The sequence below is a fragment of the Alternaria arbusti genome (genome assembly GCF_024043155.1).
Source record: "Alternaria arbusti strain BMP 1465 chromosome Unknown scaffold_6, whole genome shotgun sequence".
In the NCBI taxonomy this organism is placed as follows: Eukaryota; Fungi; Ascomycota; class Dothideomycetes; order Pleosporales; family Pleosporaceae; genus Alternaria; species Alternaria arbusti.
The window spans coordinates 393,330-418,798 of record NW_026249946.1 but is presented as its reverse complement, the minus strand read 5'-3'; the positions used below and the strand labels follow the sequence as shown (position 1 = coordinate 418,798).

The 25,469-nt window shown below is 52.7% G+C and overlaps 12 protein-coding genes across 12 annotated transcripts; 5 read left to right on the top strand and 7 right to left on the bottom strand.

Moving 5' to 3' along the window:
- Window positions 1-1,925: 1,925 nt before the first annotated feature.
- On the bottom strand, window positions 1,926-2,868 carry J4E86_005336 (uncharacterized protein; the record flags this gene model as incomplete). Its single annotated transcript, XM_051445870.1, has 2 exons — window positions 1,926-2,728; window positions 2,811-2,868. The coding sequence occupies 2 exons, from the start codon at window positions 2,866-2,868 to the stop codon at window positions 1,926-1,928; spliced, it is 861 nt and encodes a 286-aa protein (XP_051302637.1).
- Window positions 2,869-4,067: 1,199 nt separating this feature from the next.
- On the top strand, window positions 4,068-5,441 carry J4E86_005335 (uncharacterized protein; the record flags this gene model as incomplete). Its single annotated transcript, XM_051445869.1, has 5 exons — window positions 4,068-4,187; window positions 4,237-4,341; window positions 4,405-4,595; window positions 4,650-4,844; window positions 4,904-5,441. The coding sequence occupies 5 exons, from the start codon at window positions 4,068-4,070 to the stop codon at window positions 5,439-5,441; spliced, it is 1,149 nt and encodes a 382-aa protein (XP_051302636.1).
- A 126-nt stretch (window positions 5,442-5,567) lies between these two features.
- Window positions 5,568-6,561, bottom strand: J4E86_005334 (uncharacterized protein; the record flags this gene model as incomplete). Its single annotated transcript, XM_051445868.1, has 2 exons — window positions 5,568-6,433; window positions 6,492-6,561. 2 exons carry the CDS (start codon window positions 6,559-6,561, stop codon window positions 5,568-5,570), a joined length of 936 nt encoding a protein of 311 aa, XP_051302635.1.
- Window positions 6,562-8,403: 1,842 nt separating this feature from the next.
- J4E86_005333 (uncharacterized protein) lies at window positions 8,404-10,042 on the bottom strand (the record flags this gene model as incomplete). The annotated part of the gene is made up of 6 exons (XM_051445867.1): window positions 8,404-8,585; window positions 8,630-9,342; window positions 9,395-9,560; window positions 9,653-9,658; window positions 9,705-9,767; window positions 9,823-10,042. The coding sequence occupies 6 exons, from the start codon at window positions 10,040-10,042 to the stop codon at window positions 8,404-8,406; spliced, it is 1,350 nt and encodes a 449-aa protein (XP_051302634.1).
- Window positions 10,043-10,681: 639 nt separating this feature from the next.
- Window positions 10,682-13,426, bottom strand: J4E86_005332 (uncharacterized protein; the record flags this gene model as incomplete). The annotated part of the gene is made up of 4 exons (XM_051445866.1): window positions 10,682-12,136; window positions 12,422-12,899; window positions 12,954-13,032; window positions 13,408-13,426. 4 exons carry the CDS (start codon window positions 13,424-13,426, stop codon window positions 10,682-10,684), a joined length of 2,031 nt encoding a protein of 676 aa, XP_051302633.1.
- Window positions 13,427-13,869: 443 nt separating this feature from the next.
- Window positions 13,870-15,784, bottom strand: J4E86_005331 (uncharacterized protein; the record flags this gene model as incomplete). Its single annotated transcript, XM_051445865.1, has 4 exons — window positions 13,870-13,955; window positions 14,009-15,249; window positions 15,298-15,709; window positions 15,769-15,784. The coding sequence occupies 4 exons, from the start codon at window positions 15,782-15,784 to the stop codon at window positions 13,870-13,872; spliced, it is 1,755 nt and encodes a 584-aa protein (XP_051302632.1).
- A 270-nt stretch (window positions 15,785-16,054) lies between these two features.
- ARPC4 (Actin- protein 2/3 complex subunit 4) lies at window positions 16,055-16,722 on the top strand (the record flags this gene model as incomplete). The annotated part of the gene is made up of 4 exons (XM_051445864.1): window positions 16,055-16,057; window positions 16,114-16,566; window positions 16,619-16,663; window positions 16,714-16,722. 4 exons carry the CDS (start codon window positions 16,055-16,057, stop codon window positions 16,720-16,722), a joined length of 510 nt encoding a protein of 169 aa, XP_051302631.1.
- Window positions 16,723-17,105: 383 nt separating this feature from the next.
- Window positions 17,106-17,740, bottom strand: J4E86_005329 (uncharacterized protein; the record flags this gene model as incomplete). The annotated part of the gene is made up of 3 exons (XM_051445863.1): window positions 17,106-17,141; window positions 17,194-17,611; window positions 17,691-17,740. 3 exons carry the CDS (start codon window positions 17,738-17,740, stop codon window positions 17,106-17,108), a joined length of 504 nt encoding a protein of 167 aa, XP_051302630.1.
- Window positions 17,741-18,518: 778 nt separating this feature from the next.
- Window positions 18,519-19,087, top strand: J4E86_005328 (uncharacterized protein; the record flags this gene model as incomplete). Its single annotated transcript, XM_051445862.1, has 3 exons — window positions 18,519-18,595; window positions 18,644-18,960; window positions 19,026-19,087. The coding sequence occupies 3 exons, from the start codon at window positions 18,519-18,521 to the stop codon at window positions 19,085-19,087; spliced, it is 456 nt and encodes a 151-aa protein (XP_051302629.1).
- A 90-nt stretch (window positions 19,088-19,177) lies between these two features.
- Window positions 19,178-19,682, bottom strand: J4E86_005327 (uncharacterized protein; the record flags this gene model as incomplete). The annotated part of the gene is made up of 3 exons (XM_051445861.1): window positions 19,178-19,224; window positions 19,273-19,618; window positions 19,668-19,682. 3 exons carry the CDS (start codon window positions 19,680-19,682, stop codon window positions 19,178-19,180), a joined length of 408 nt encoding a protein of 135 aa, XP_051302628.1.
- A 292-nt stretch (window positions 19,683-19,974) lies between these two features.
- J4E86_005326 (uncharacterized protein) lies at window positions 19,975-21,095 on the top strand (the record flags this gene model as incomplete). The annotated part of the gene is made up of 3 exons (XM_051445860.1): window positions 19,975-20,025; window positions 20,077-20,149; window positions 20,200-21,095. The coding sequence occupies 3 exons, from the start codon at window positions 19,975-19,977 to the stop codon at window positions 21,093-21,095; spliced, it is 1,020 nt and encodes a 339-aa protein (XP_051302627.1).
- A 3,617-nt stretch (window positions 21,096-24,712) lies between these two features.
- J4E86_005325 (uncharacterized protein) lies at window positions 24,713-25,344 on the top strand (the record flags this gene model as incomplete). The annotated part of the gene is made up of 2 exons (XM_051445859.1): window positions 24,713-24,802; window positions 24,859-25,344. The coding sequence occupies 2 exons, from the start codon at window positions 24,713-24,715 to the stop codon at window positions 25,342-25,344; spliced, it is 576 nt and encodes a 191-aa protein (XP_051302626.1).
- Between the last annotated feature and the right edge of the window lie 125 nt (window positions 25,345-25,469).

Sequence of the window (25,469 nt, the reverse complement as noted above, 5' to 3'; positions counted from 1 at the left end):
AGCTTAACCATGAGCATCCCGCGGCGGGGATACAAATTGCCTTGATCAAGGCGCCTCGGGATTCACGCCACGCACAGCAATATACAGCAGGTTATTGGGGTTTCAAACAATCTATCACTGTCACTTTCCGAGTCTAGAAGGAGAACCGTGGGATGCGATTCCAAAGGAACGGTCGACACACCTAGTCGTGCGGAATGGACTGAATATTTCTCCATGCGGACCGCTGTGCCACATGCAAGTCGGTGGTACATATGGGTTTTGGTATCTCTAGATCTTTCAGCCTTAATTTTCATATCTTTCCGATGTCCTTGATCTCCATCCCATAGCACTATCCTTCACCCTCTTTCATCATGAATCAGCACACTGCTGTCTCGGATGCGGAAATCTCGTACAGTAATGCGTCAAATTTGATGATACAAGCAGGTACGATATTTGGTATTGCCTTGGCTGTCACCTTGCTTCGCTGCTATGTACGCCTTGTCATGCTCAAAGCCTTCGGCAAAGACGACTGGACTATTCTCGTGTCAATGGTGCGGAACTATTCGATCATCCGCCCAACGAATCAATGCTGATCATAGATGGTCAAGATCTTGGCAACAATAGCGTTCGGCTGTTACATATCGGAAGTGCCTCTAGGACTTGGGAAGCATCTAGCTGTCATACAGTTAGACCCACCTAAGTACCGTCAGCTACTCAAAATTCGCCTGGTACATCAAGTCTGTGTTACAGCAGGCGTAACAGTGGTCAAAATCTCTGTGAGCTATATGCTCCTCCGATTGGCTGTACAAAGAAATCATATATATTTCCTGTACAGCCTGATCGTGTTTCTGGTCGCGTTCATCATTGCTTGCACTGGAACCCTCGGTATGGTCTCTTACTATGCCACTTACGAATCAAGCTAACGATTTTTTAGTGAGTTTTAGCTGTCAGGAATGCGATGCAGCAAAGCATTGCATACGTCATGTGACTGGAGAGTGCTGACGAAGTGCCATTGCAGGTTTTCATGTGCCTTCCGGTAGCAGCTATATGGGACTTCAGACTTCGTCCACCACCTCTAGGTACCGGTGATGCACTGTGTTTCAGTATCAGTACCTTCGGCCAAATTGCTTTATTCAACTCGAGTAAGTAGTATACAAACCAAGTTGATCTGAGACTTTGCTAAATACTCTCAGTCGTCAACATTGCCACCGACTTCCTACTAGCGCTTTTACCCATCCCGGTCATTTGGAACTTGCAAGTTCGCGTTCGCACCAAGATCTTGCTAGCTTTCATTCTTTCCCTCGGCATATTCGCATCAGTGGCTGGAATTATGAAGGCCCGTGTGAGCAAGACCATCATGAACGACCCCGAACGCTTCGTGCATGACGCATTCTCCATGTGGAACTTCATCGAGCTCGATGTTGGTATTATAGCAGCCTCTTTACCTTCACTCAAGCCTCTCTGCAACCGCTTCCTCGAAGCTGCGCGCTCCGTTGCGCAAAGTCAACCTACGACAACACCGCGTTTCAGCTTTCGAGAACCAGGGTCCATGGGATATGCGAGGCAGACAGAAGAGTTCGGTAAAGAGTTCGAGCTAGGACAGTATAAGAGCGGATGCGAGACAACGATCAGGGTATCGTCTCGATTGTCGAACGACCATGAGTCCCATTCCTGGGCTATTGGGAGAGCACGTAGCTCTGACAGCGTCATCCCATCGAATCAGGGCCGGGGTAGCGAGTCGAAGGATATATTAGTGACCAAAGACATACATGTGAGCTAGGATGTGGAGCCATAGCAGCATCTTTAGGATAATAGCACGACTATCACGACCTGGGGTTCGAAACATGACGAGGGCCTACTAAAATTCGCGTGATGCCAAGTATATACTTTGCTAGATAATGTGTCGAGCCGCCAGCAGTCACACTATGATCTTGATGAAGATCTGCTTATCTCACAAAGGCGCCGCCCCCACTCGCGCCCAGCTGATTACCCGTCATCCAGCCACTCTCCGGCAAGCACGCGATACCAACGATACCTGCCACCTCCTCGAGCGTGCCGGGCCTACCACCAATCTCGCCTGCCAATCTCAACATGTCCTCGCTGTCTACACCAGGTCTCTCCTTCGCCAACGGGATCAACGCGTTGTACATCTTCAGCGCCTCCCTCGGCGCCTCGGGCAATCCGTTCAAGAGACCGGTGTCCATGGGACCAGGGCTCACGCTGTTAACAGTCGCGCGTTCAGCAAGCTCGCGCGCCCACACACGCGTCATGGCCTCGATGGCGCCCTTGGTGCCAGCATAGGATGTTTGCTGGATCAGGCCCCATGTCGTAGTCGCGGATGAGATGTTGACGATCCTACCAGACCTATCGTGAGGAAGGTAGGGGAACGCAGCTTTGATGAGCAGCGCAGGAGCTTTGCAGTTGATGTTGAACGTCTGGTCCCAGAGTTCTGGATCGAGCTCCTGGATGGGCTGCGCATTCACAACAGCGGCATTGTTGATCAGGATGTCGATCTGGAACGAAGGGGTGGCCGCTGGGTTGCTGAAGTGAGCCTTTGCCGCATTGACAATGGTTTGCGGGGCGGAAGGGTCAAGAAGATCGGCGCGTACGGGGAGCGCGTTGATCTTGTAGGTCGTGGAGAGATGGTTTGCTAAGTCAGTCGCGATCTTATCGGACGCCGATGTTGCGTAGTTGATCACAACGTTAGCTCCGCGCGAGGCGAAGTAGGTGGCAAGTGTGGCGCCGAAGCCTAGTTGCACGTCAGTTACTAATCAAGTGGTACGTCGTTACATCGCCATCGTAGAAGACTGCGAGCTTGTTGCAGAACATACTTCGCGAAGAACCGGTAATAATGGCAAGTTTGCCTTCAAAGACTCTGGGTGCTGACATTTTGGAAATTGCTATGTGCTGAGGTATGTTGAAACCTGGGTAAGAGACCTGTACATGTATCTATGGAAGTAGTCGTGACAACGCCCACCGCTTGCACGGCAGAGGCGTCGCGGGGAACCCTTGACTATGTAAAACATCCAGGATCCGTAGAGGAATGTCTGGCGGTGGAGACCGTTATTTCGTGCTGTGGGTCTCGATAGAAATTCCCCGAAGTAGCTCCATCTTGTGCCGACGCATACACCGAGCATTGGCAGACCGTATTCCTCACGCCATGTTATGAGGATAGTCATAACTGGCACACATATAGTTGATATTCCCCTTTCTCTCCTTATACTAGATTTCCAAGTTCTGAATTGATATCTAGGTACTTTGGGACCACCTCATCTCTGGTCGAGATCCGAGTGTATGGATTCAATACGACACTCCTGCATGCTCCACACCCCCGCACGCACAGTACGCGGCGATGTACCAATCCTTGTGCAGAAGAATCTTGAAACGGGATTCGCGCGCAGACGTAGCAGGTTATACCGCTCCACCGCTTTGCACAAGACCGAGAGTCTGGACTCGTTCTTGGAGATACATCGGCGCATGTGAAGGTGATACGTAAGACTGTCTGCCATCTCTGCAACTATACCGAATGACAAAGTAAGGAATGCTGCAGATACCTAAGTAGGCTCATTCCAACAGCGTCTGGGCGGACTGGCCTCCTGGAGCGGACATTAGCTTTGCCAGAACATGCGATCACTCCGAAGGGTCGTCGTCCCGCGCATCAACAGCTCCCAAGAGCATCGGACATATAACGAACCGGGAACTACTGCAGACGGGTAACAGTGCCGGCACTAGGAAGCCTGTGCCGCTTCGCCTCTCCGCTACCGTTGTTAATCCTAAACTCGTACGGCTTCATCCGGGCGAACCCTAGATGGTTGGCGCCGAGAGTTTTTGTGGCCTACGGATCGAGCTGGGATGGAAGAAGGCTCGTGGACGAGTGCCATACTGTTGGGATCGTGGCGCTCCTTTTTGCCAGCCTTTCGTTGCGTATTCTTATTTTCTTGCATGCCCGGTGCTTGCACTGTGTGGATCAGTGAACTCTATTGTTGCTTTCTTCCTCTTTGTTCAGTTCGACCATTACGCGCGCCTAAGGATAGGATAGGTACTTCCAAAGTTCGATTGACGCCATGGCGCCACCGACTTCTTACCATATGGCCCTATCGGTCTTGGTCCCATTACCCTTCGTCATCGTTTCGACCATCTTGCGGTTTTGGATTCGTTCGAAGAGGAAGGCCTGGGGACCAGATGACTGGGCTATGCTCATCAACTTGGTAAGTTTTGTACACATCCACGATTGGGGTCTTACTGACATGAACCCAGCCGGTCTGGACGGTGAGCACAGTTGCCACACTCGGTATGGCTTGGAGTGGCGTTGGACAGTATGATGGCTCGTTGACCGCGTCTCAATATTCCATGTCCTTGAAGGTGTGTGACCGTCGTTTTCTCGCGCGCCTCAGTCGTTCGAAAGGGTATACTGACGAGAAGCAGTGGTTTTACGTCTTCCAAGAGCCATGGTGCTTCACCCTCGTCGCGATCAAGTGCAGCATCGGATTCGCCTTGATCCGAATTGCGAACCGCAAGAAATGGATCGAGATGGTCATCTACGCCTGCATGATATCCTGTTTCGTCGTCATGGGCGGGACGGGAATGTATCTCTTCTTCCAATGTAGGCCAGTACAGTACGTATTCACGACCTTCCCCTCCTAGAGTAGCCATACTAACTCCGGAAATAGAAAGAACTGGTATCCCACGATGGAAGGTGAATGCAATGGGCGCAACATCCAGACAGTACTGTCATACGCCGTAGCCGTAGTGTCCATCTCAACAGATTGGATCTTTGCGACGCTCCCCATCTTTCTCCTCTGGGACGTCCAACTCGACTGGCGCGTAAAGAGCTCCGTAATGGCCATGCTCGGCCTGGGAATCTTGTAAGTCATCTCGCATTTGGGTCCAAACCACCAAGCATCACCCCTAACGCATATAACAGCGCATCCATCGCCCCCATCGTCCGCCTCAAGTTCCTCATCGGCCTGAACGACCCGACCCGACTTCTCCAGAACCTCGGCGAAATCCTCGCTTGGGCTTGCGCAGAAATGAACGTCGGCATGTTCGTCGCTAACCTGCCCGCCTGCCGCCCTCTACTCACAAACTTCATCTCGCATTTCTCATCCTGGTCTGGAAGCCACTCAAACCCTTCAGGCGGCTACTCGAAGAAGCAAAACCCTCGGGGTTCCATCCGCGCCGGTCCAGGATCAAAGCAATGGATGGAGCTTAACGAGCGACCTGAGAACCACTCGCATTCGGGTAGCAAGCCCAAGAGTGTCGGTGTTGAAACAAAGATCTATGGCGATCTGGATGAGTACAGTAACACGAGCCTGGAACACGTTGATGGCGACCAGAAGCGTGGTGGACAGCGGCCGAGCGGTGATGGCTTGCAGGTCAGTGTACAAAAGGACTTCAGAGTGGAGATTAGTGACAGGAAGCAGTTGACGGCGTTGCCTAGGGTGCCGTTGGAGACTGTTTGAACTGGCGCTTGTCGGTGTGGGCGTTTAATGGTAGATACTGTACATGTCATGTAGATCATGATCGCAATGAGCAGGGCTTCATATATGTTCCTCTTACGCTTTTATTAGTACAAAGTTGTTCCAGTCTCAATACCCATGCTTTTGCAACTCCGCCTCAGTATACTCCCACAACTTCTTCCTCAGCCCCTCGTCTCTCGCGAATGAACTGCCAGAACTCTTCTTGCCTACTGGCATGTAATATGCTCCATTCTCTAGCTCGTCCTTTGCGGTCGTAGCACACCACGTCGTGTTCAGCGCGCCTCCTTCCGGACCTTGGTAGTGACCCGGCAGTATCATGCCGATGATGCTGTAGATGTACAGGCCAACCTTCATGAATATGTTTGTGCGGAGGTTGTCGAAGAGATCCGTCAATATGACACCGGGGTGCAGGGAGACGGATGTTATCGTAGGGTACTCTAGCGCCAGGGAGCGAGCGAAGAGTATGTTCGCCAGCTTCGAGGAGCCGTAGCGACGCCAGGTACTCTCCTTCTCGAGCGCTTGCTGGTCAAACTCAATGCCCTTTGATACCGGCATCTGGTGGCCCATGCTGCTCAGATTCACGATTCTGACATCTGACCCGGGTTGTTTCGCCGTGTCCAGCATCGTCGGGATGAGGAGTTTCGTGAGCAGCGCGTGGCCCACATGGTTCGTGCCAAACTGTATCTCATATCCCTCCTTGGTGGTGCTGTATGGGGGTGCCATGATACCGGCATTGTTGATCAAGATATCGAGGCGCGATTCCTGACTCTTGAACGTCGATGCTGCGTCGGCAATGGACGAGAAAGACGTCAGGTCGAGCGGCAGAAATACGATTTCGCAGGCATTTGGCACGCTGTTCTTGATGTCGGTGATGGCATCGCGGGCTTTGGATTCGGTACGAGCGGCGAGGTAGATGCGCGTGGGGTTGTGGGCAGCCAGGTATGCGATGGTCTGTTTGCCTAAGCCGGCATTGCCTGTGTATGTGTCAGTCGCATAATACGGTCGCTCATGCTCGGGACGGGGGACACTCACCACCGGTGACAAGAATGACCTTCCCATCCAGACTGCCAATGTCCTTAGCAGGGTCGAATGACTTTCCCATGTTGCTGGTCTTTTGGAGTTGCGGATTGTGGATGTCGCAAAGCTGCGTGCGCGCAGTGAGAGGCAGTGGAGACTGTTCGCGATATGGCGCAAGATATAGCAGGTACTCGTCAACGTCGGCGCGAAGTATGTCTCTCGTCGTGGTTGTTGACGCAAGCAGGAGACTGTCGCAATCCCGCGCACATCCTGTTGGCCGTCAAGCCATCGTTAGCTTGCGGTGCGGTCCGTCCACGGGGTTTCGTCGTCGGATGCCGAGGTTGGAAACGCGCTATGACGTCTTCCATTGCATGTGAACGCGTCTCCTCCAGGGCTGTAACGCTTCGGAACCCATATTGAAGTCCGGACGCGATGCGCATTCTGTCATGCTAGAGGTGGATGCTACGTACGATGCAGAATCTGTGGTTGTGAGAAAGTCGTCAAAGTGGCGCTGCCAATTCGCGCTTACGGCTTACTTGCATAAATCCTACGGCATGAGGGAACCAAAGCTGGACGGCACACTGTTCTCAAATGGGGTATCATTATGCTTAATTACAATATATAGCTGAAAATGCTTTTGCGCTTCGCTGATGCGAGCCCCACGCTTTAGGAAGTGTAACACTAAATTCAACGTCTCGGACCCGAGAGCCCTGCTCTAGGATTGTTCCTAAACCTTTCGTAGGGATTGTTCGCACGCGCATAATCCTCATCAAGGTCAAGATCGTGTATGACTATCGGCTTTCGTTGCGTTGGTGTGGGTGCTGTCGTAGCTGTAGCTGGAGGTTGCTTTGCTCGAGCTGTTTTGGCCTTGAATGAAGATAGAAGGTTCTGGCGTTCTTCCTCAAGCTCATCATCGCTCGTTAGATCAATGACTCCATCGTACTGAACAGGGGTCGGGCGGGCAACGCTCTTCCGCTTCGTGCCGCTTGGTTGTGACGCTGCGATAGTTGAAGCCGAGGTCGGTATCGTTGGTGACGAAGCTGCGGAAGAAGCCCCTTGTTGAGTTTGACCAAGCTGCCGAGACTGCATCCGTGGGGATGCAGTGGCGATAACTCCTTCCCATTGCGCATCCGTATGAGTGGGTGCGAATGCTCCTCTACTCGTCGGAAGAGCTTGGGTCACGCTTGAGGGTCGGGACAACAATTGTGTGCCGTTCTGCAAACTTTGGTTTGTTTGAGGAACTTGCCGCGAAGTTGTATGGGAGAGTCTAGGCGGCTGCATCTGCGCTACCGGTGCAGGGTGGTTTCTAGAGTCAGGCACACGGGCTTGCTGGATCGGGGGAGGTGTGTGCTCCGGTGTAAAAGGTGTATGAGTAGCGTATAGTTGCGTCAAGGGTAAGCGAGACTGGTGATATGCTTGCATAGGTGCGTTCGACAAATTTGGAATATAATAGTCGGGATAGTCGGTTTGAGGAGGTTCAGGCCTAGGGTCGAAGGGCGAAGTATGTATAGTATCGTTTCGGGACTGTCGCGGTGGTATGCTTTGTTCTGCAGCACCTCTCGCTGCCGGCGCAGAGCCCGGTACAACTTGATTTCCATGTCCGTTTCCTGGTCTCTGCAAAGTTTGGTGCGGTGATCCCGACGTTGTGCGTGTTGGCCCAGTTTGTGGCGAGTTGGTCAAGGCTGGATTCAGCTGTAGCGCTTCGCCTGCACGCCATAGACGTGGCGAAGCGGAAGTTGCGCTGACAGGTGATGGTTGTTGAGAACCAAAATCTGTGAAAATGTTACCCATTGTGGGAGATCTTGTCGGTGCCGCAGCTGTGCGCACTCGCTCCGAAGGAGCGTTCCTTGCAGTGGCGACTTGTGATGGTCCGTTCATGTCACATATGGGACTATTGACTTCTGCTTGAGCGATTGATGGCCCGGGATCAGTCCGCTGTCGCTTCGGCGCTGTGGGAATAGGTTGTGTCTCCTCCCTCGCGATGATCGAATCGCGTGGTGGCAATATGGACAGCGGCTTGTCCAGGGGTGCTACCCTTTTCCTCGAAACGGCGGAAGTAGGGGACGATAGTGTTTTCGTTCTTGAAGTAGACGGCGTCGGCTTTGGAGCCTCTGCCGGTTGGTTACGGTCTATCGTAATGCCATCTACCGCACCTCGAATTCCCTCCAGGTTTTCTATAAAGTCCCAGGCAAACTTCCACATTGGCGCAGACAATCGAAGGTCTTTAAAGTGCTCGCGAAAGGCTTCTCGAAGCGCTCTGATATCGCCTAGCAATAGTTCATCGTTGCGCGTTTCCGAATACATAGAGATAAGGACGGCGACGGCCACCATTTCGATGGGCGCAAAGGTTTGTACACCACTCAAATGCCTGTCGGCATTCGTGAAAGTGTCGGGATCTAAGGCAATAAGGTCTCTGAAGGTGGTCCAGACGCTTGCAAGATGTGACTTGAGCGCATCGTCTACAGCGCCGGTGTTGTTCAGCATTTTCGGGATCAAACTGTGGCTTGTCCTCAGCATTGGAATGCCAGTCGCAGGAGTCGGATGCTGTACTTCCAGAATTTGGCTGAAGCAAGACAGAGTGAGTTGGAAGTCCTTCGCTCGAGCTCGGTCCTTCATCAAGTTGTAGATCATAGGGAAGTCTTCCACGAAAAGCTTCGCTAATTCTTGCCATGGGCCTTGTCTCGCGCGCATTCTTTCAGCTACAGTGAGCTGCACACCCATTTGGACCCTAGCGAAAAGGTCTTCTTCTTGTACTGGCGTAAGCTCTGCGAACTGAAAGGCCACAAAGTCTTTCTCCAAGAACGACTTTTGAGTGTCCGAAGGAAGTACCTTTTTGCGTTTATTGATAGGCGTCTCACAGAACCACCTTGCACTGTCAGTGAGCCATTGAGAGATATTAATTGGACTGAATTGCTTACCACTTTTCGCCCTTGTGGTCGTGGCAAGGAATCATGCCTTTGACGAATGCCCTGACAGAGGAAAGTCGTTGCTTTCCGTCCACGCAGACGAGAACGTCACGTGGTGTACCATCTGTTCCAATAATCCGTTTCTTATTCAGAATAATGGGTGGGATGTAGTAGTTTTCTACGCAAGTATTAGGAATCTTTGAATTCGTTCATGCCAAGAGAGCCTGGAGGAGATCATACCCATCAGAGAATTAATGAGACCCGTCATACGATCGGCTATTGCTATTAGCATGTCGGCGACAATCAAGTTGGGCATTTTTACCTGTCCAGACAACCTCACGTTGATATTCCGGGTCGACATCGATCGCACCGCTCTCCAGTTCCTCTGGCCGCTGTCAGTAGAAAATCCTCTCGTCATAGTCGGCCAGTCTTTCACTCACTTATCAGACTTCCCAAACTTCGCATGTGGACATTGGGCTGCGGCAGCTTTGGTCGCGGTTTGTAGTCGTACCCATCGTCGCTGTCGCTTTCTGCGAAGATGTCGTCATTGCCGTCCTCGTCTTTGACAGCAGACTGCACTGCAATGCTGTCGTTGTTTGGTTGTTTGGCAGCGCCGCGATGGGTGTTGCTGACTTCCATGCCCGTGCGGACCCCAGGCATGCTGGGGTGAGCGGTGTCGAATCAGGAAGCAGGTATACTATGTTGCATTGACTAGGTAGTTTTGGACCAAGCTTATGTCAGCTTGCACTAAGCTTCTTGAACCTTAGCTAGACCTAGACTAGCTGCAATTTCACTTTCACCTTAACTACTCAAAAGACCTGTAGTTTTCTTAGAAGATAAGTGCAAAGTGCAAAAAACGTTGACTTTATATGCAAACATTCTAGCGGCTTGGCTGCAGCACTCGGTCATGGACAATCCTAGTCTAGAAGGTTCTGCATAACTGCAAGCAGACAAGTTAGCAGGCTACATGCATCAGCGAGAAATTGCTGTTGCAAACAACCAATCATCACACTTTGCCCAACGCACTGGTCATTCAACGAGCACTTCACAACATGCGCATCATCCTCCTGCATTAACAATCATGACTCAATGTTTCAATATAGTCGTGATGTATTGTCATAGATGCGACACTATTGTCTGCCAGTTCTCTTTTCCCCATTAGATGCAGATACGCATCGCCCTGTGAGAACCTGTAATATGGACGGAGAACGCCACCAAGCGGGAAGATACATGAGAAACATAGGCTACACAGCAGCCTGTATATGTCCATCCATCTGACTCGACGTAGTGCCGGGTCACTCAGTCATCATAGAGTGAGTCATGGTCATCCTCTTGAGCAGCATGGCCAGCGGCGAACTGCTCCTGGAAGTGACCCTCTTGTTCCTCCATGGCGTCGTGCTCTTGCATATCCTGGTCTTCCGCTTCCGGCTGTCGTGCAATATCTTGAGCATCCGCCACCTCCTCGTCTTCGGTCAGATCCTCATCCTCTTGAGCACCATCCCTGTCGGATTCTTCAGCGTCGCTGAGCTCAACGACCTGCATTTCCTTGGCCTTTTTGGAGAGTTTGAGGTTGATCTCGCCCAAGTGCTGCAGCTGCTGAATGTCGAGCATTCCCTTGGAGCCATGCCCGAGCACCATCATGAAGCCTTGGCAAGCGATCATCTTGGTGTTGTCCGCGGGTGGAAGAAGTTCCTCAAAGGCGATGTCCTCAATATCAGCGGCGGCTTCCGCTTGAAGCACGTCGGACTCGTGCTCTAGGTCTGTTTGAGCCCGCCTGCGCTTCTCAACGATACGTTCCTGGATGAAAGTAATGAAGTTTTCACCTTCTGTCGACAAGGCCTCGCGGACGCGTGCTGATGGTTCTTGAACTGCTGGCTCGGGAAAGTCGGAGCTGAAACCTGGTAGGCCAAAGTCGTCGCCACCGTAATCGACATCGCTCGTAAGGTTCTTGAATCCCTCAAGAGCAAGAGGCTGTACGCGACCTTTTGAGGGGGAGGCAGAGACGAAGCGGCTTCCAGGTCTGCTCTGATCAGCGGAGCCTATCATACCAGCGCGTCCGCTTCGAGGAACGACTGAAGAGCCTCTGATAGAAGCGCTGATATTCCATGGCATCGCTGAGAAGATCTGTTGATCGTCAAGTGCAGAGACACCCTCGCGCGGTAATTCGACGGCGATGTCATCTTCACCAAACATAGGAATGTCTTCGTTGTCAGCCGAGCGACCGACCTCAGGCTCGCCGGTTCTCTGACGCACACGGCGAGATTCTTCCTGAGTTGCATCATCGATACCACTGTCGCGGTCATGTTTCGCCCCGCTCGCCTTGTTGCGACTGAAGCCCATGATCGTCTCGAAGAACTTGTCACCAATGAACATGTCGAACGGATGAGGAACGTGGCCGCCCAAGAGACGTTCACCGACACCACCGATGCCAGCGCCCCAAACATAGTGCTCGGCATTCTTCTTGGCCTGAGCAGCAGCACGTTTCTGGATTTTCTGCCGAGCTGCTACTTTCATGTTCTGACGGTAGTTCCTCTGCCAACCAGCGAGCTCTTTGTTGGGAAGCTCTATAGCTGCATCGATAGGAAGAGTGCGTGGAACCCGACGACGGCGCATGGGCGCGACGAACGTATCGGAAGACTCGATGACTTCCGAATGCTGACTGGACTGTTGCGGACCGTCTGATGAAAGTGCTCCGCCTTCGATAGGATCGTCGTCGTAGGTTGGGAAGCCGAGGTCTGCTTGATCACCGGGGAACTGATAAATGTCAGTCGCCATTCTGAAAGACGCCGGTAGTATGTGCGAGATGTGTTAAGAATGAAAGGTAGAAGCACTGAAGATGCAAACAAATCACGAAAGGATACAGCCAGCAAACACCAATTGAGGAAGCCCTAAACGACCGACTAATTGGGCTTGAGCGATAGAGGTGAGATAGTGCATTGCCGTGTCCTGAGCGTCTAGTGAGAGCAGCGAAGCCTCACCGCAAGACAGAGGGCTGGTGTTGCAGTGCAAAAAGACGTGAGAGAACGCAGCAAAACTCACCTGATCGCCGACCTGCTGTCCATCCTCATGTTCTTTGCGAACCCGCGCACTGGCCCCAGCATCGCTGGACATCTTCGCACCTGCGGTCCTAGCTGGCGTGCTGGGAATTTTCCGCCGTGGTGGCAACTGTATGATTTCGCCATCGTCTGCGATCATGAAGTCTGGGTCTTCAAGCTGGATCGTATCGCCAGCGCCCATGACACTTGGTCCGCCAACACTGCCTACTCCATCGTCGCCTTCGAGTCTAAACTCGGCCGCCATCACGGGAGATGAAGTAGGCAAGATGAGCCCACCGATGCCATTGGCATGGGAAGAGGACCGTGCTTGCTGGGAGCTGAAGGGTGTGAGCGTCTGGGAGTCGCCGGACCGCGCAATGTCGAAGTTGAAGTTGTGGTCTAGTTCTGCGAGGAAGTCTGGGGGAGGAAGCCCGAGCTCGGGCAAGAAGGAAGGGTCATCTTCGAATATGAGCTGCTCAGGTCTAGATAGATTCTGTGAGCAGAGCGATCATGTCATAAGGTTGATGCATGCCTACCTAGCTTTGCCAGCGTCTGCATCGAGTGCGGTATGCTTCACGGTCCGCAGCATCACTAGCAGGGCGTTTCGCGCACTCTCTGCGTCCGAAAGTATGTATCCACATTGTTGTAGGTACACACGCGATACACCGTACCTGCATGCGTCAGTAGTCTGTCGCTCGGACAAAGTATGGCAGCGCGGCGTACATCAAATTGCCCTGTAGCCGTAGAGCCATGGGCGCTACAGGATCGACAATGGTCTGACATGCTTTCTGTACATCGACATCGAAAATCTGTTTGCGGCCGATTCGTTTGTGGGTGGTCGCGACGAGCCTGCCACTTCAGTCAGTACAGGGCAGGAGCGACTGGACGCCTTCTAGCATACCACACGGTTGCCACGCCGTATTTGCGCGACGTTAGCACTACGAGTGTTAGTCAAATCGTTCCAAGCTGCAGTCTCGGTTTGGAGCTTACCTTCGTGACTGTAGAACATGCTGTCGGTACTTAATACATGAAACAGATGATCGTACAAGTGTAATGATGCAGGAAAAAGATTGCGGCGTCTCGCGAATGACGTGCGATATTATAACAGAAGCGCAGCAGTCGAACGGATGGGGAGGAAAGCGTTCCTGAAGGTGAGCGTCACGATCATGGAAGGGCTTGGCAGCACGCTTCGACGCGTTTCTACGCGTGGTGAGGTGAAGACGGAAAGGGACGGAAAGTACACTTCACCAGTCTAATGCCGTGTCTATTAATGCAAGATCTTGAAGTCATGCAATCGTTACTTAAGCTCTCAGAGGTATCGTCCCATAGCCTTTCCAGCTGTACAACGCCGAATGCCATGCATTACCTGCTGCTCCGTTCCCGTTTGCGCTTCAGCATGCTCTTACGCGCGAGACCCAAGGAGATGGGCATAGTGAACCGTGTCGATTCAGCCTATGAGTCGCCCATCTGCACGTCCTCGTCAATGACGGGAAGAGGAACGGCGCGGTAGAGGAGGATAAGAGCCGAGTGGCTTTGGCCTGGAACATGTCAGTCATCGTTAATTCACACAGTCACAGTCTGGGATGCTTACCTCCGCCAGACAGGGTTTGTATCCTCTCAGCATCCACCTCGGATACCTTCTCGTCGTTGAACCACCACCATTTACCGTCTTCCTCCTTCCGCTTGCCAGTGTTGGGGTCCTTGGATCCCTGCTTCTTGACGAAGGAGGTGTAGTGGCCACTGTCGGCGCTGGCGCCCTGATGCGTGATGACGCCCCTCAGCTCGTAGAGACCGGTCTGGTTTGCGCCCTCATCTGCAGTCATTTTGGAGTCCACAAGCGCGAGGAGCTCCTTCTTGGCAGCAAGGATTGATGCGGCGCGTTCCGCCTCGACCTGGGCGTCGGTCTTGTACTCGACCTCCTCCATCTTGGTATCCTCAGCCGGCTTGCTGGCGTCCTCCTTCTTTTGTGCAGCTTCCTTCTTCTTCTGTAGAGGCTCCTTGCGAGCAAGAGGGTCGCTGTCGTTCTCCTCGCCGGCTCGCATGCGCTTCTGTCGCTTGCGGGCGCGCTCGACATCCTCCTCTTCTTTGCGGACTTCACGGATCTTGTCCCGGATTGGGACGAGCATCTTCCTCAGGTCGTCTGTGCAGAACTCCAATGCGTCCAACTCTTCGGGGAAGGTGACCTTGCGCATGATCTTTGCCTTCTTGTTGGTATCTTTTCGCCAGTCGAAACGCACGAAGTGGATGGGGAGGTGTTTCGGTAGGCGCGCGATCTTGGACGTCTTGGTGTAGATGGCATTTCTGCCCAGAACCTCTGATCGCTTCTCGATCTGCTCCTTCAAGCCAGCAGCCAGACCGTCCCTGAGGTGGTTCGTCTCTACGTTGATGTGGCAGTTGAGCTTGAAGAAGAGATCTTCGCTGTGAACGGGCTCCTCGCCACCCTCCTTCGCTGCGGGCTCATCGCACTCCATGACCGACGCGAACTTGCCCGCCATGTACTTGTCGATCCAGGATAGCTCCCTCTTCTTGTTCGCATCTGAACCTGTCTCGTTGTCGGTGATCTTAAGCTTTTGACGGAGCAGCGAGACGATTTGTGACCAAGCCTCCTCGGCATCCTGCTGTGCGTAGCCGTGGCCGTCCTTTGATTTTTGGGCGAACTGGGGAAATGCGGTTCGGAGAGCGTTGAGGAACATGAGTGGAGGGAAGCCATTTTGTGTCTCGGACATTTGCTTGAAGAGGTCGCGGAGGGAGCCCGTTAGGTCGGCTGAGCCACCGAGGCCACCGAGGCCGAACTGGCTCAGCTGCGAGGCACTGGATGAGCTGGCACCGTTGCTGGAGAGGGTCAGTAGGAGCACGTGGACATGATGTAATCAAACTTACCTGTCTGCGTACCGCAAGAGCTCTTCTTGCAGTTCCGGGATGGAACGTAGCGTCTGCAGGGTGGAGTTCATGTAGCAGGTGTTGCCCAGGTTCTGAAGACCTGCGGGTGTGGCGCCCTCCAACTGCGCGGCTTCCGCCTCGTCCATGTCCTCGAGGAACTTGACCGGGACCTTGGGCTTCTCGATGACGTTTGCCGACCCCGAGGGCGTGCCCATCATCATGAGTGTCTGGTTCGGCTTCAGGCCCAGCTTGGACATGTCGGCGTCATCCTTGAGCTGTCCGCCCTTGACGATGACCTTTTGGCGCTCTGGCTCGACGCCGGTGATGGAGAAGAGTTGGTACTTGAACGTCTCGCCGGTGGAGGTGGTATCCACTTCGACCTCGTGCTTCTTGCCCTGATGCTTTACGATTACTGCAAACATGTGAATTAGTCTTTGGACCCTTCGAATGACCGTGTGGCGCTGCACGTACCTGGTATAGACGCCATGATGAATGTTCAACTATACGGTGGATAGAGTATAGAAGACTACGGGAGGCGGCGGCGAGAGAGTGGTTATAGTGGCTTCGTGGGGCAAAAGTTAATGGAAGCATGAGGAAGGAGGGCCGCGCCAAGCTGACCGCCGCCCGGAGCTGCTACCCCACTAGCGCGACCAGCTGCAGGCACCGCCAACTCGCCGTACTGGCATGTCATAGCCCGCTCTCCCCCGACGGCAGCCCTACCATTCCAACATAGAGCTGCTGCTGAGCTCTATTCGCCATGGTACAGTCAATTCTTACTGCTGCGGCCTAATCACGTGCTCATACTGACGCCCTCAGTCGCAATCACTCCGCCCGTACCTCCAGTGCGTGCGCTCGTCGCTCACAGCCGCCCTCTCCCTCTCCAACTTTGCGTCCCAGGCCTCCGAGCGCCACAATGTTCCCGAGATCGAAGCCGCCAGCTCTCCCGAAGTCATCCTGAACCCGCTTACCGTATCGAGAAACGAGCACGAACGCGTATACATCGAGCCCAGCATCAACAGTGTGCGCATAAGCATCAAGATCAAGCAGGCAGATGAGATTGAACACATCCTGGTCCACAAGTTCACACGGTTCTTGACGCAAAGAGCCGAGTCCTTCTACATCATGCGGAGGAAGCCGGTCAAGGGCTACGACATCTCGTTCCTGATCACCAACTTCCACACCGAGGAGATGCTGAAGCACAAGCTGGTCGACTTCATCATCCAGTTCATGGAGGAGGTGGACAAGGAGATCTCAGAAATGAAGCTCTTCGTAAGACAGCCGAGGTTCGCCTGTTCGAGCATCAAAGCTGACACATTACCAGTTGAACGCAAGAGCACGTTTCGTGGCCGAGTCTTTCCTTACTCCGGTATGCATACCCCATAACTACATACGTACACGGGTACTGACAGACCCTAGTTTGATTGAGCGTGTTACAATGCCGGCGTTTGTATATATTGGCTCATTACGAATACCTGGGCAGACGAAGCTAGAACAAACAAATATCAGGCCCGGAATCTTTGCCCACGGACGAGCGCTGTGTGGAAAAGTTGCTATGCAAGCTGAGCATTCGACCAGCATTCAATACAAATACAAACTTCGAATCCCTTCCACACTTGACGTACACCGCCGATCACCCAAACATAACCGCAGATACTACGCAGACAACTGTTGTGGAAGGTAAACGTCACGTGCATGGCAATTCTCATACTGTTATTATTCTCATTTGGATATTTCATCTACATATTGTCTGCCAGCCGCAGTGATGTTCGCCAAAATCTCCAGAGATCAAGCTCACAGTTGACCAGCGCTTACAACTTCGCCAGGACAGCGTCGGCACCGGAGACCTGTAGAATTAGCAACGAGCACCTCAACTTTTCAGAGCGATGCGAAACTTACCGAGACCTCACCAGGGCTCTTCTCGTTCTCGGCGTAGATGACCTTGCCGTGGTCGAAGACCATAGCCCAGCGACCGTTGCGGTCGCCCATACCAGCAGGCCAACCGTATTGCTTGGAGAAGAAGGTCTTGGTATCGCTGAGGAAGAGGACCTCGTCGCCCTTGACGCCGTTGACCTTGCCCCATGCGTTCATAACCCAGGCGTCATTGCTCGCAATGGTAGCAATGACATCAACACCCTTGTCCTTGAACTCCTTGGCCTTTGCGATGTAGGGAGGGAGATGGTAGGCCTGGCATCCTGGGGTGAAGGCACCGGGAACGGAGAAGAGGACGACCTTCTTGTCTGCCCACTCCTTGCTGGCATCGTATTCTTGGGGACGGCCGCAGGCGGTGGGGTCGGCGTCGGTGATGGGTGCCCATCTACATGAGAGAAGATGCAATTTCAGTGTGCATTCTAAGGGCTGCGGTGGTGAGCGGAGCTCGATGCGAAGGTACTTACTCGAACTTGACGCCCTCGGGGAGCTTGTCGCCAACTTGTAGAGGAGCCATGATGATTAGTTGGTGTATCGGTAGAAAATGTCGTGTAAATTGTAAATGCGTGTAAAGGAATTGAGCAGAGTGAGAGAAAGTCACTTGTCGTGTCGGACGCCGATTAGTTATGCTAGCTGGAGGGGTACCCGCCCGGCTTCCCAAGCTTGAAGCTTCGAGATCATAGTGGGGCATATGCCGGCCGAGGCTTATGACGCCAGGTACCCAGCCAGCACATTTCCACGCTGCAGGGTTGCTTTGACAAATCTTTTTGGCCTATTAGAGCGGCGAGTGAGCGTGTACCTGAATGAGCAGCCAGAGGAGAGGTGCCGAAGGAATCATAGAATCACACAGAGTCGAGGCGATGAGGTAGAGGAGCTTAGTCAAAAGGCCCATCTGCTGCGAGGTTCCTGAATCCTAACAGCTGAATTATTGACGCGCATTTACTGTATGTCGGCTTTTCGTTGTTGTGGAACATTCAAGTGATCGTCGTCTTTGCTTTTCGACTTTCTCGAACCTTCTCAACAGCTGTCATCACACGCACTAAGCCGTAGATCTGATCCCTCTCTTGTGAGTTATTAAGAGTAGTTTCAAAACCAGTCAAGTTTCATAATATTTCTCGTAGATAAGCTGAGCTTCACCTGATGAGTCTTCATGTAAGCACATGCCGAAGTGCCGATATGAGGCATCCAACGGCATTTCTTAGATTATGATTCAGGGTGATAACGTTCTGTATTTGAGCGATCACATTGACCTTCTACACAATCTATCTCGTGATATCCACTTTGACGATTCGACCATGTCTCTCGCACCACCCTTCACTCAAGAAAGCGCTCGCGCCAAGGTCAAGAAGGCTCAGGACCTCTGGAACGGCCAGTGCGTGGCGTCATAACCAGTTCTCTCATCGTTGCTAAAGCGTGCTAGAAACCCCAAGGTGATCGCGCAAGCCTACACGCCTGACAGTGTTTGGCGCAACCGATCGTCCTTCCTCGCTGGTACGGCAGACATTGAAGACTTCTTGACGAAGAAGTGGGAAAAGGAAAAGAGCTACCGGCTGCGCAAAGAGCTCTTTGCCTTTTCAGATGACAAGATCGCGGTTCAGTTCTGGTATGAGTTCCAAGATGCCCACGATGGCATGAAGTGGAAGCGATGCTATGGCCTAGAAGACTGGACATTCGCAGAGGACGGGAAGATGCGCAAGCGGCAGATGAGCGGCAATGACATCGAGATCGATGAAGCCCGTGAGTATTTCCAGCCTCCGCATATCTTGATTTTATGATCGGTAGCGTTGCTAAGGTCTATGTAGAGCGATGGTTCAAGGACGGCGTCGACGTGAACGCAGTCGAAATTAGCGAGTCTCATTGGTGATGGATGTTCTTAGTGTATTCAAATAAGACGGGTGGGTATCGTAACGCTTGCGAGGAAGGACATATGTATGCGATGGCTTCGTTATATGGCTTATGCTGGAGGAGTATCGTGGATAGCGACGAGAATGAATTTTGGATCTTGAGTCGTTAGCAGAAGCCCCGCCATCGAGTGCGTGAGGGACATACCTGGTACAATGACCAATTCGTTCTTCCTTGTTCGCAGCCTGAGTAGTTTGACCTCGTCTTCCTTGTCCAGCTCGTCCACAAGGGTCCCCGCTGCCGTCAGGAACGACCAGACCATGCTGGCGACATCCTCAGCGCTGTGTATCCCGCTTTCTTTCCTGCCGTTCGAGTAGTTGTCCGACGCAGCTTCCCCAGAGGCTGGTAGAGTACTATTTGGGTTCGCCGAAGAGCTGTTGGATATGAGACCAGAAGTGCGTATTATTGTGCCGTTCTCGCGCGACAGTATGAGGGTGCTCTGAACGCCAGGCTTTTGGCTCAGTCGCGTGAGTAGCGAGAGTGTCTCGTCTGGCTGCGCGCATATTAGTAAGCAACATTTGAAAGCAAAATAAGAAACATACAGCGTTCTGGGCCATGGTTCGCGATGTGTGCGAGAAGAATAAGAGATGCAGTCGCGGTTCACAGCGCGCTGATGACATCGGCGTACACGACCGCGGCTGGACCCTGCCAAGAGTCAACCAGCTCAGGCCTCTTCCGTGTTAGCGGCATCTGTGGATCCTCAATTTTCCGTTCATCAGCAGAGAACGCGTCGTTCGCTCATTGACGCGCATAAACTCGTTCACTCTCTCGACATTGCGCTCGACAGTAAAGTCCTACGAGACCACGACTCTGCTAAGCGAACCGCCAAAACTAATCTAGTCCGTCACCATGACCAGCAGCTCAAAGAAGAAGAAGGAGAATAAGAAGAAAGACTTTCAAGTAAAAACGACCAGAATCGCATATCCCGAACCGCAGTGCTAACGGAATCAGAAAGCGAAACTAAAGGTTGGAAAGGCGAGACCCAAGGCAGCAAACGGCACAGATACGAGCTTCCGTGCGAAATGTAAGGTCTACCATATCATGCCTCTCTCTCTCTTAACTAACGTATCACAGCGATATCTCTCAAGCAACAAGCACTCTCCACTAGTGCCCCATCTTTAGAAGCACAATGCGCACATTACCTGGGCTTGCTTAATCACAAAGCAGACACACAGCGAAGAGAATCCTTAGCCTTCTTGACATCAGCCATCGCAAACAATCCGCCTACAGTGCCATTGCCGCAGCCTTCATCTGTCATCATTCCTGTGGCACAAAAGCTCATTCTAGATGGATCCAACAGCGTTCGTCAACAGCTGCTGAAGCTACTGCAAAGCTTGCCGCCACTCGAGATTGCCAGCCACGCCGACCAGCTGTTACTCCACACAAGAGCTGCCATGACGCATTTAGCAACAGAAATCCGTTTGTTCGGCCTTGACGTGTTGGAATGGTTGCTCGCCGTTGCAGGCGATGAGGTCGTCAGCTGTGCTGGAGGTTGGGTGAAGATGCTCAAATGCTTCCTCAGTTTACTCGGTTGGCAGAGCGAAGCGTCAAGCAAATGGTCAACTGCCAAATCGTACGGAAAAGCTGATACGAAGATGCAAGTCAAGCAAATGAACGCCTTGACTTCCTTCCTCCGCGCGGGGCTCTCCCACAGGCAGACAATAGTATCCGTCGACATGAGCGACAGCAACTTTCCACTTTGGCATACTCAACATCATGTTCTTTCCGAGCGATCAAACGTTTATGCACATCTCAACTTGTTCGGCGCTGCAAGAGATGAGGAAGCAGAGATGTATGAAGACCGCGAAGATCGACAACGATTATTCCGAGACCGAGCCGAGGCTGCAATCGTCGCAGGATTGAAGCAAGCAACCAAAGGCGGTGGAGAGTTGGGCAGAGCGGGTGCGCAACTTCGCAAAGCCGTGAAAGAGGGTATGGCGGACTTCTACCGAGAGGATCCAATGGCCTGAGAGTGCAATCTTCCAGTTTACCCACTGCAAGGAGGCGCGTGCCACGGAACGCTTCTAGAGACACGTGGGAAGACGGTCTCAAGTACTTCGTACTATTGGAGAGCCGAAGAAGATCAACGGGAGTACCTCCAGAAGTGACACCGGATAATGTCTGGTGCTATCTTACAACAACGCCACCTACACCCCGGTCTCAGCACACGGGACCAGTCGCGAAAGTGGCGACGTCACCACCGTCCCATGACAACCCGCGCAACACAAACATGAGCCTCAGGCTCACGAGTAGCCTGACGGAGACAGAAGCTAGCGCCATGACTCGAGGCGCGACCGGTCAATACATGTACTGTCAGCCTTGCGCATCAATATCCTCCTCGCCACCGGAACAGACACGACAAGTCGTCTAGGCACTTCTGGTCGCCCTTCTCGCCCAGCGTTGTACCCCTCACTTTGCGTCACCACTTGAAGAATCCTGCACATCCAACGTTGTCATGTTCACGGCTGGGAATGATCGAGAGAATCATTAATACCCCAACATAGGGTGTAATCGAGCGAATTCAGGTACGGCAAGGTAGAACGACAGGAGCGTTTAGAGTCGGAGTTTGTAGAGAGCCAGGTTATAATCGCGAAACGTGAACGTCCAGTCAACTCAGAATTTTATCGAGAACATCACCTAGCTTCAGGCTTGTCACACACAATGAACACAACGGCAGCATCGCCTGGATTACAGGAAGACGAGCCGCCACCACCTACTGCGACTACCGATGCCCACGCGAGTCTAGTTCAACGCGCAGCCTGGATTGGAATACCTCCTCTGCATCACCAGACGGAACTGTGGATTCCCGACACAGCCGAGGAGCTCGCTCGCCAAACCGTCTCTTCGGCGGTGCATTTCCCAGAAACCCGCCGACGACATCGTCGTGCAGCTTCACCTCGTAACGCCGATGTATCATGGAAGCAAATGCCCACTCACCTTAAACCATTCCTTCCCTATACAGAAAAGGAGGTCGAAGAAGTGGACACCAATATATCAGCTCGCGATGCTGAAACTATGAACGTCAACATCATCCAGACGTGGGTGGATCAATGCGAACGACTACATGGGAATCAATGCTACGGTAGCAGGACTTCACAGATGCATTCGCCGTTCCCATCCTATTTGATCGATGTCAATCGAGGGTGTCTGGTCGCTGCGCCTGAACACCCACGTTACGTTGCCCTGAGTTATGTGTGGGGAGGTGCAGAGGTTTCAGCTTGCGCTACGATGTCCAACTTGGCAGCGCTTCAAGCGTTCAACGGGCTCTACAGCGGGATCATATCATTGCCTAATCTTATTCGAGATGCCATCAATTTGGTTAGGGCTCTAGGGCTTCATTATCTATGGGTGGATCGAATCGCCATCGTCCAAGACGACGAAGCAACTAAACACCATCAGCTGAGTGCAATGGGGGAAATCTATGCAGGAGCAGTTTTTACCTTGGTTGCAGCTCAGAACGAGGAAGCGGCTCTGAGTCTTTATGGCCACCGAAAGATGGCATTTACTCCAGTCCCTACTCCTGTTGGACAAGGAATCAGGAAGTCGAACGGACAGCCAGTGCGTGGTGCCGACTACATGCTCAACCAAGCTATGTCTCTCATGGAAACCAAGTGGTATTCGCGAGGCTGGACTTTCCAGGAATACATATTTTCTACACGAAGGGTAATCTTCCAGAACAACACAGTCAACTGGGAGTGTCTCTGCGCTTCCTGGCATGAGTGCCAAGATTTTACTTTGCCGATGACAGCCTCGTCACACACTACAAGATCGACCTCAGACTCTGCGCCCATCAAGATAAACGCGCCAACTGCCGGACTCAATAGCTCACCTTGGCCAGACATGAATCGTTATACGCGACTCATGACTCTATTCAACGAACGCGATTTAACTTTTCCAGAAGACGTTCTTGACGCTTTTGTTAGTTGTCTCGCCCATCTGAGCAGCGTGTTTCCAGGCGGGTTTATATCCGGTCTGCCAACGATGTGTTTCGACGCTGCACTCCTATGGCAGCCATGGGCATACTTGAAGAGACGGAAACCTCGCAAACTTCCTGCCAGCGAGGCTGTGCTACCTTCGTGGTCCTGGGCAGGCTGGGAAGGCATCATCAATTCTGAAAGTTGGAGAAGTGCTGCCAACTACCAGTTTGAGCACCCGCCTGCACCGGACATACCACAATACACTTCCTGGAGGACTCTTAGTTCAGTGCAATGGACATACTCGAGGACTTTGACATCGGAGAAGCATCCAGTCAACATTCCTTCGCAATTTAGGCGGCCAGCCTTCACCACGTCTGGGGATAATCTACCCCCAGAATGGTACATGTCCGCAGATCTGGGAGAGGATGGTCAAGCGGTCAGACATTCATGCGACCCATCTGCATCCTTTCGCTATCCAATCCCGATCCTTGACAAGACAGACCGCCGGCAACCTGTGATCAACGCTCGCTACCTGCATTGTACCACGAGACACGCCTTCCTCATGCTAGGCAAGGACTTTCTCAACACGACATCGGGCTGTCCTTCCGTGCAGCTCCTCACAACATCTGGCAGGTGGGCCGGATGTCTCAGACTGAACTTCATACCTTCTCACGCGCGCGATGAAACATCGACATTGTCCACTCCAGTTCTCAAGCATCGATCTCGGGACACGTCAAAAGCCCTTCCCAGCTTTTCTTTCACCACCCCTTCGCCATCTGAAGTCGAGGATGCGCTCTTCAATCCTGATCGAGTTGAAAATCAGCCATGTGAGCTTATCGAGATATCTGCTGGATCGGTTGAGGATTGGGAAATCGATGCGCGAAGCTTTGATGAGTGGTACCAAGAGGATTGCGGATGGAATCAAGAACAAGGGTTGTATGAGTTCATCAATGTGCTCTGGGTAACGCGGGTGGAAGGAGTCGCATATCGCAAAGCGCTTGGGAGGATCCGGAAGGATGTGTGGGAGGTCGAGGCGAAGGATGAGATAGAAGTCACACTCGGATGAACGGATCCAGAATAAGAGTGCTGCGCGGTCAATCTCATGAACGTGCCGGGCAGGAGTTTCTGTGTTTGTCGAGCGTCTTTCGGTTAAGTTCCTCGCGCTATCAGTCTATCGAAGCGCGCACGTACAAGAACCTGTTTAGACTAGAGGCGCCAGTAGGCAGGAGCACGCATTTGTAGTTGGCAGCACAAATTGATAAACACTGTCGCACACTCATCGCAAGGCATGAGATGGTTCGCTACTTCTCATTCCGGCCTCGCATATTCTTCATGTACAACCTAGCACATGGAAATATGCACACGGGTCAGCGGCAAAGTGAAAGATACAAGCTCAAAGGTACTATGGATGGGCGGTCCTGATCGCGGTGTTGAGCTGCACTTTTGATTACGTCACAGCACTAAACATGTCGGCGCGGGACGCGCTCGCCCAGGCCGAAACATTGCTGATACTGCCGACAAACACTGGTGCGCTGGCCTTATTGATATACATAGCCCTACATCCCTTTCGCCGCCTCTTCTGCCTTGACTGTACCTGCGATACACCTTCTCACGCTCTTGCAATCGCTCAATCGCTGGTGTGGACATTCGTAACCAATCGCGACGCGACCATGTCGATAGTATCGCAGACCCTGCAGGGTGCAGTGCTGAGCATAACTTCAAACGTGCTTGCGCAAGCCATATCATCTTACAAGGACAGCGTACGTGCTGTTGCGCAATCCTCCAGTCCTGTCGCATGTAGCTGACACGTATCCAGACGCCCTTCACCCTCAACTATGCCACCGTCTTCAAATTCGCGCTCTTCAGCGTCCTCAGTACCCCACCCAACATAGTCTGGCAAGGCTACCTCGAAGACCAATTCCCTACCAACGTGCCCTCCGCCGCCCCGCCGTCCGAGAAGCCAGGCTCGAAGCCCGACCCCACCAAGACGTCGCTCAGCAAGACAAACGTCCTTATCAAGTTCCTGCTTGACCAGACCATCGGCGCCGTCGTCAACACGCTCATGTTCCTGAGCTACATGGCCTATGTCAATGCGCAGGGCAAGCCGGGTGTCAACGCCATGGACGCGGTCACGAGCGACTGCGCGAATAAGCTGTGGCCAATGATGAAGGATGGATACAAATTCTGGCCCGCGATAAGCCTCATCAGCTTCCTGTGGGTGCCAGTAGACAAGAGGATCGTCTTTGGCTGCTCTGTGGGCGTCGTGTGGGGCATATACTTGAGTCTGGCCGTGGGCGCATAGATATGAGTGCGATGCGAGCGCGCGTTGTGGAGACGAATATCTTAAGCGTTGTATACCCATCCAGCGTGAATGCGTTCCTGGGGCGCCGAGTGCGCGAATAAACTGGAAACGCGAAAAGGTTCGGT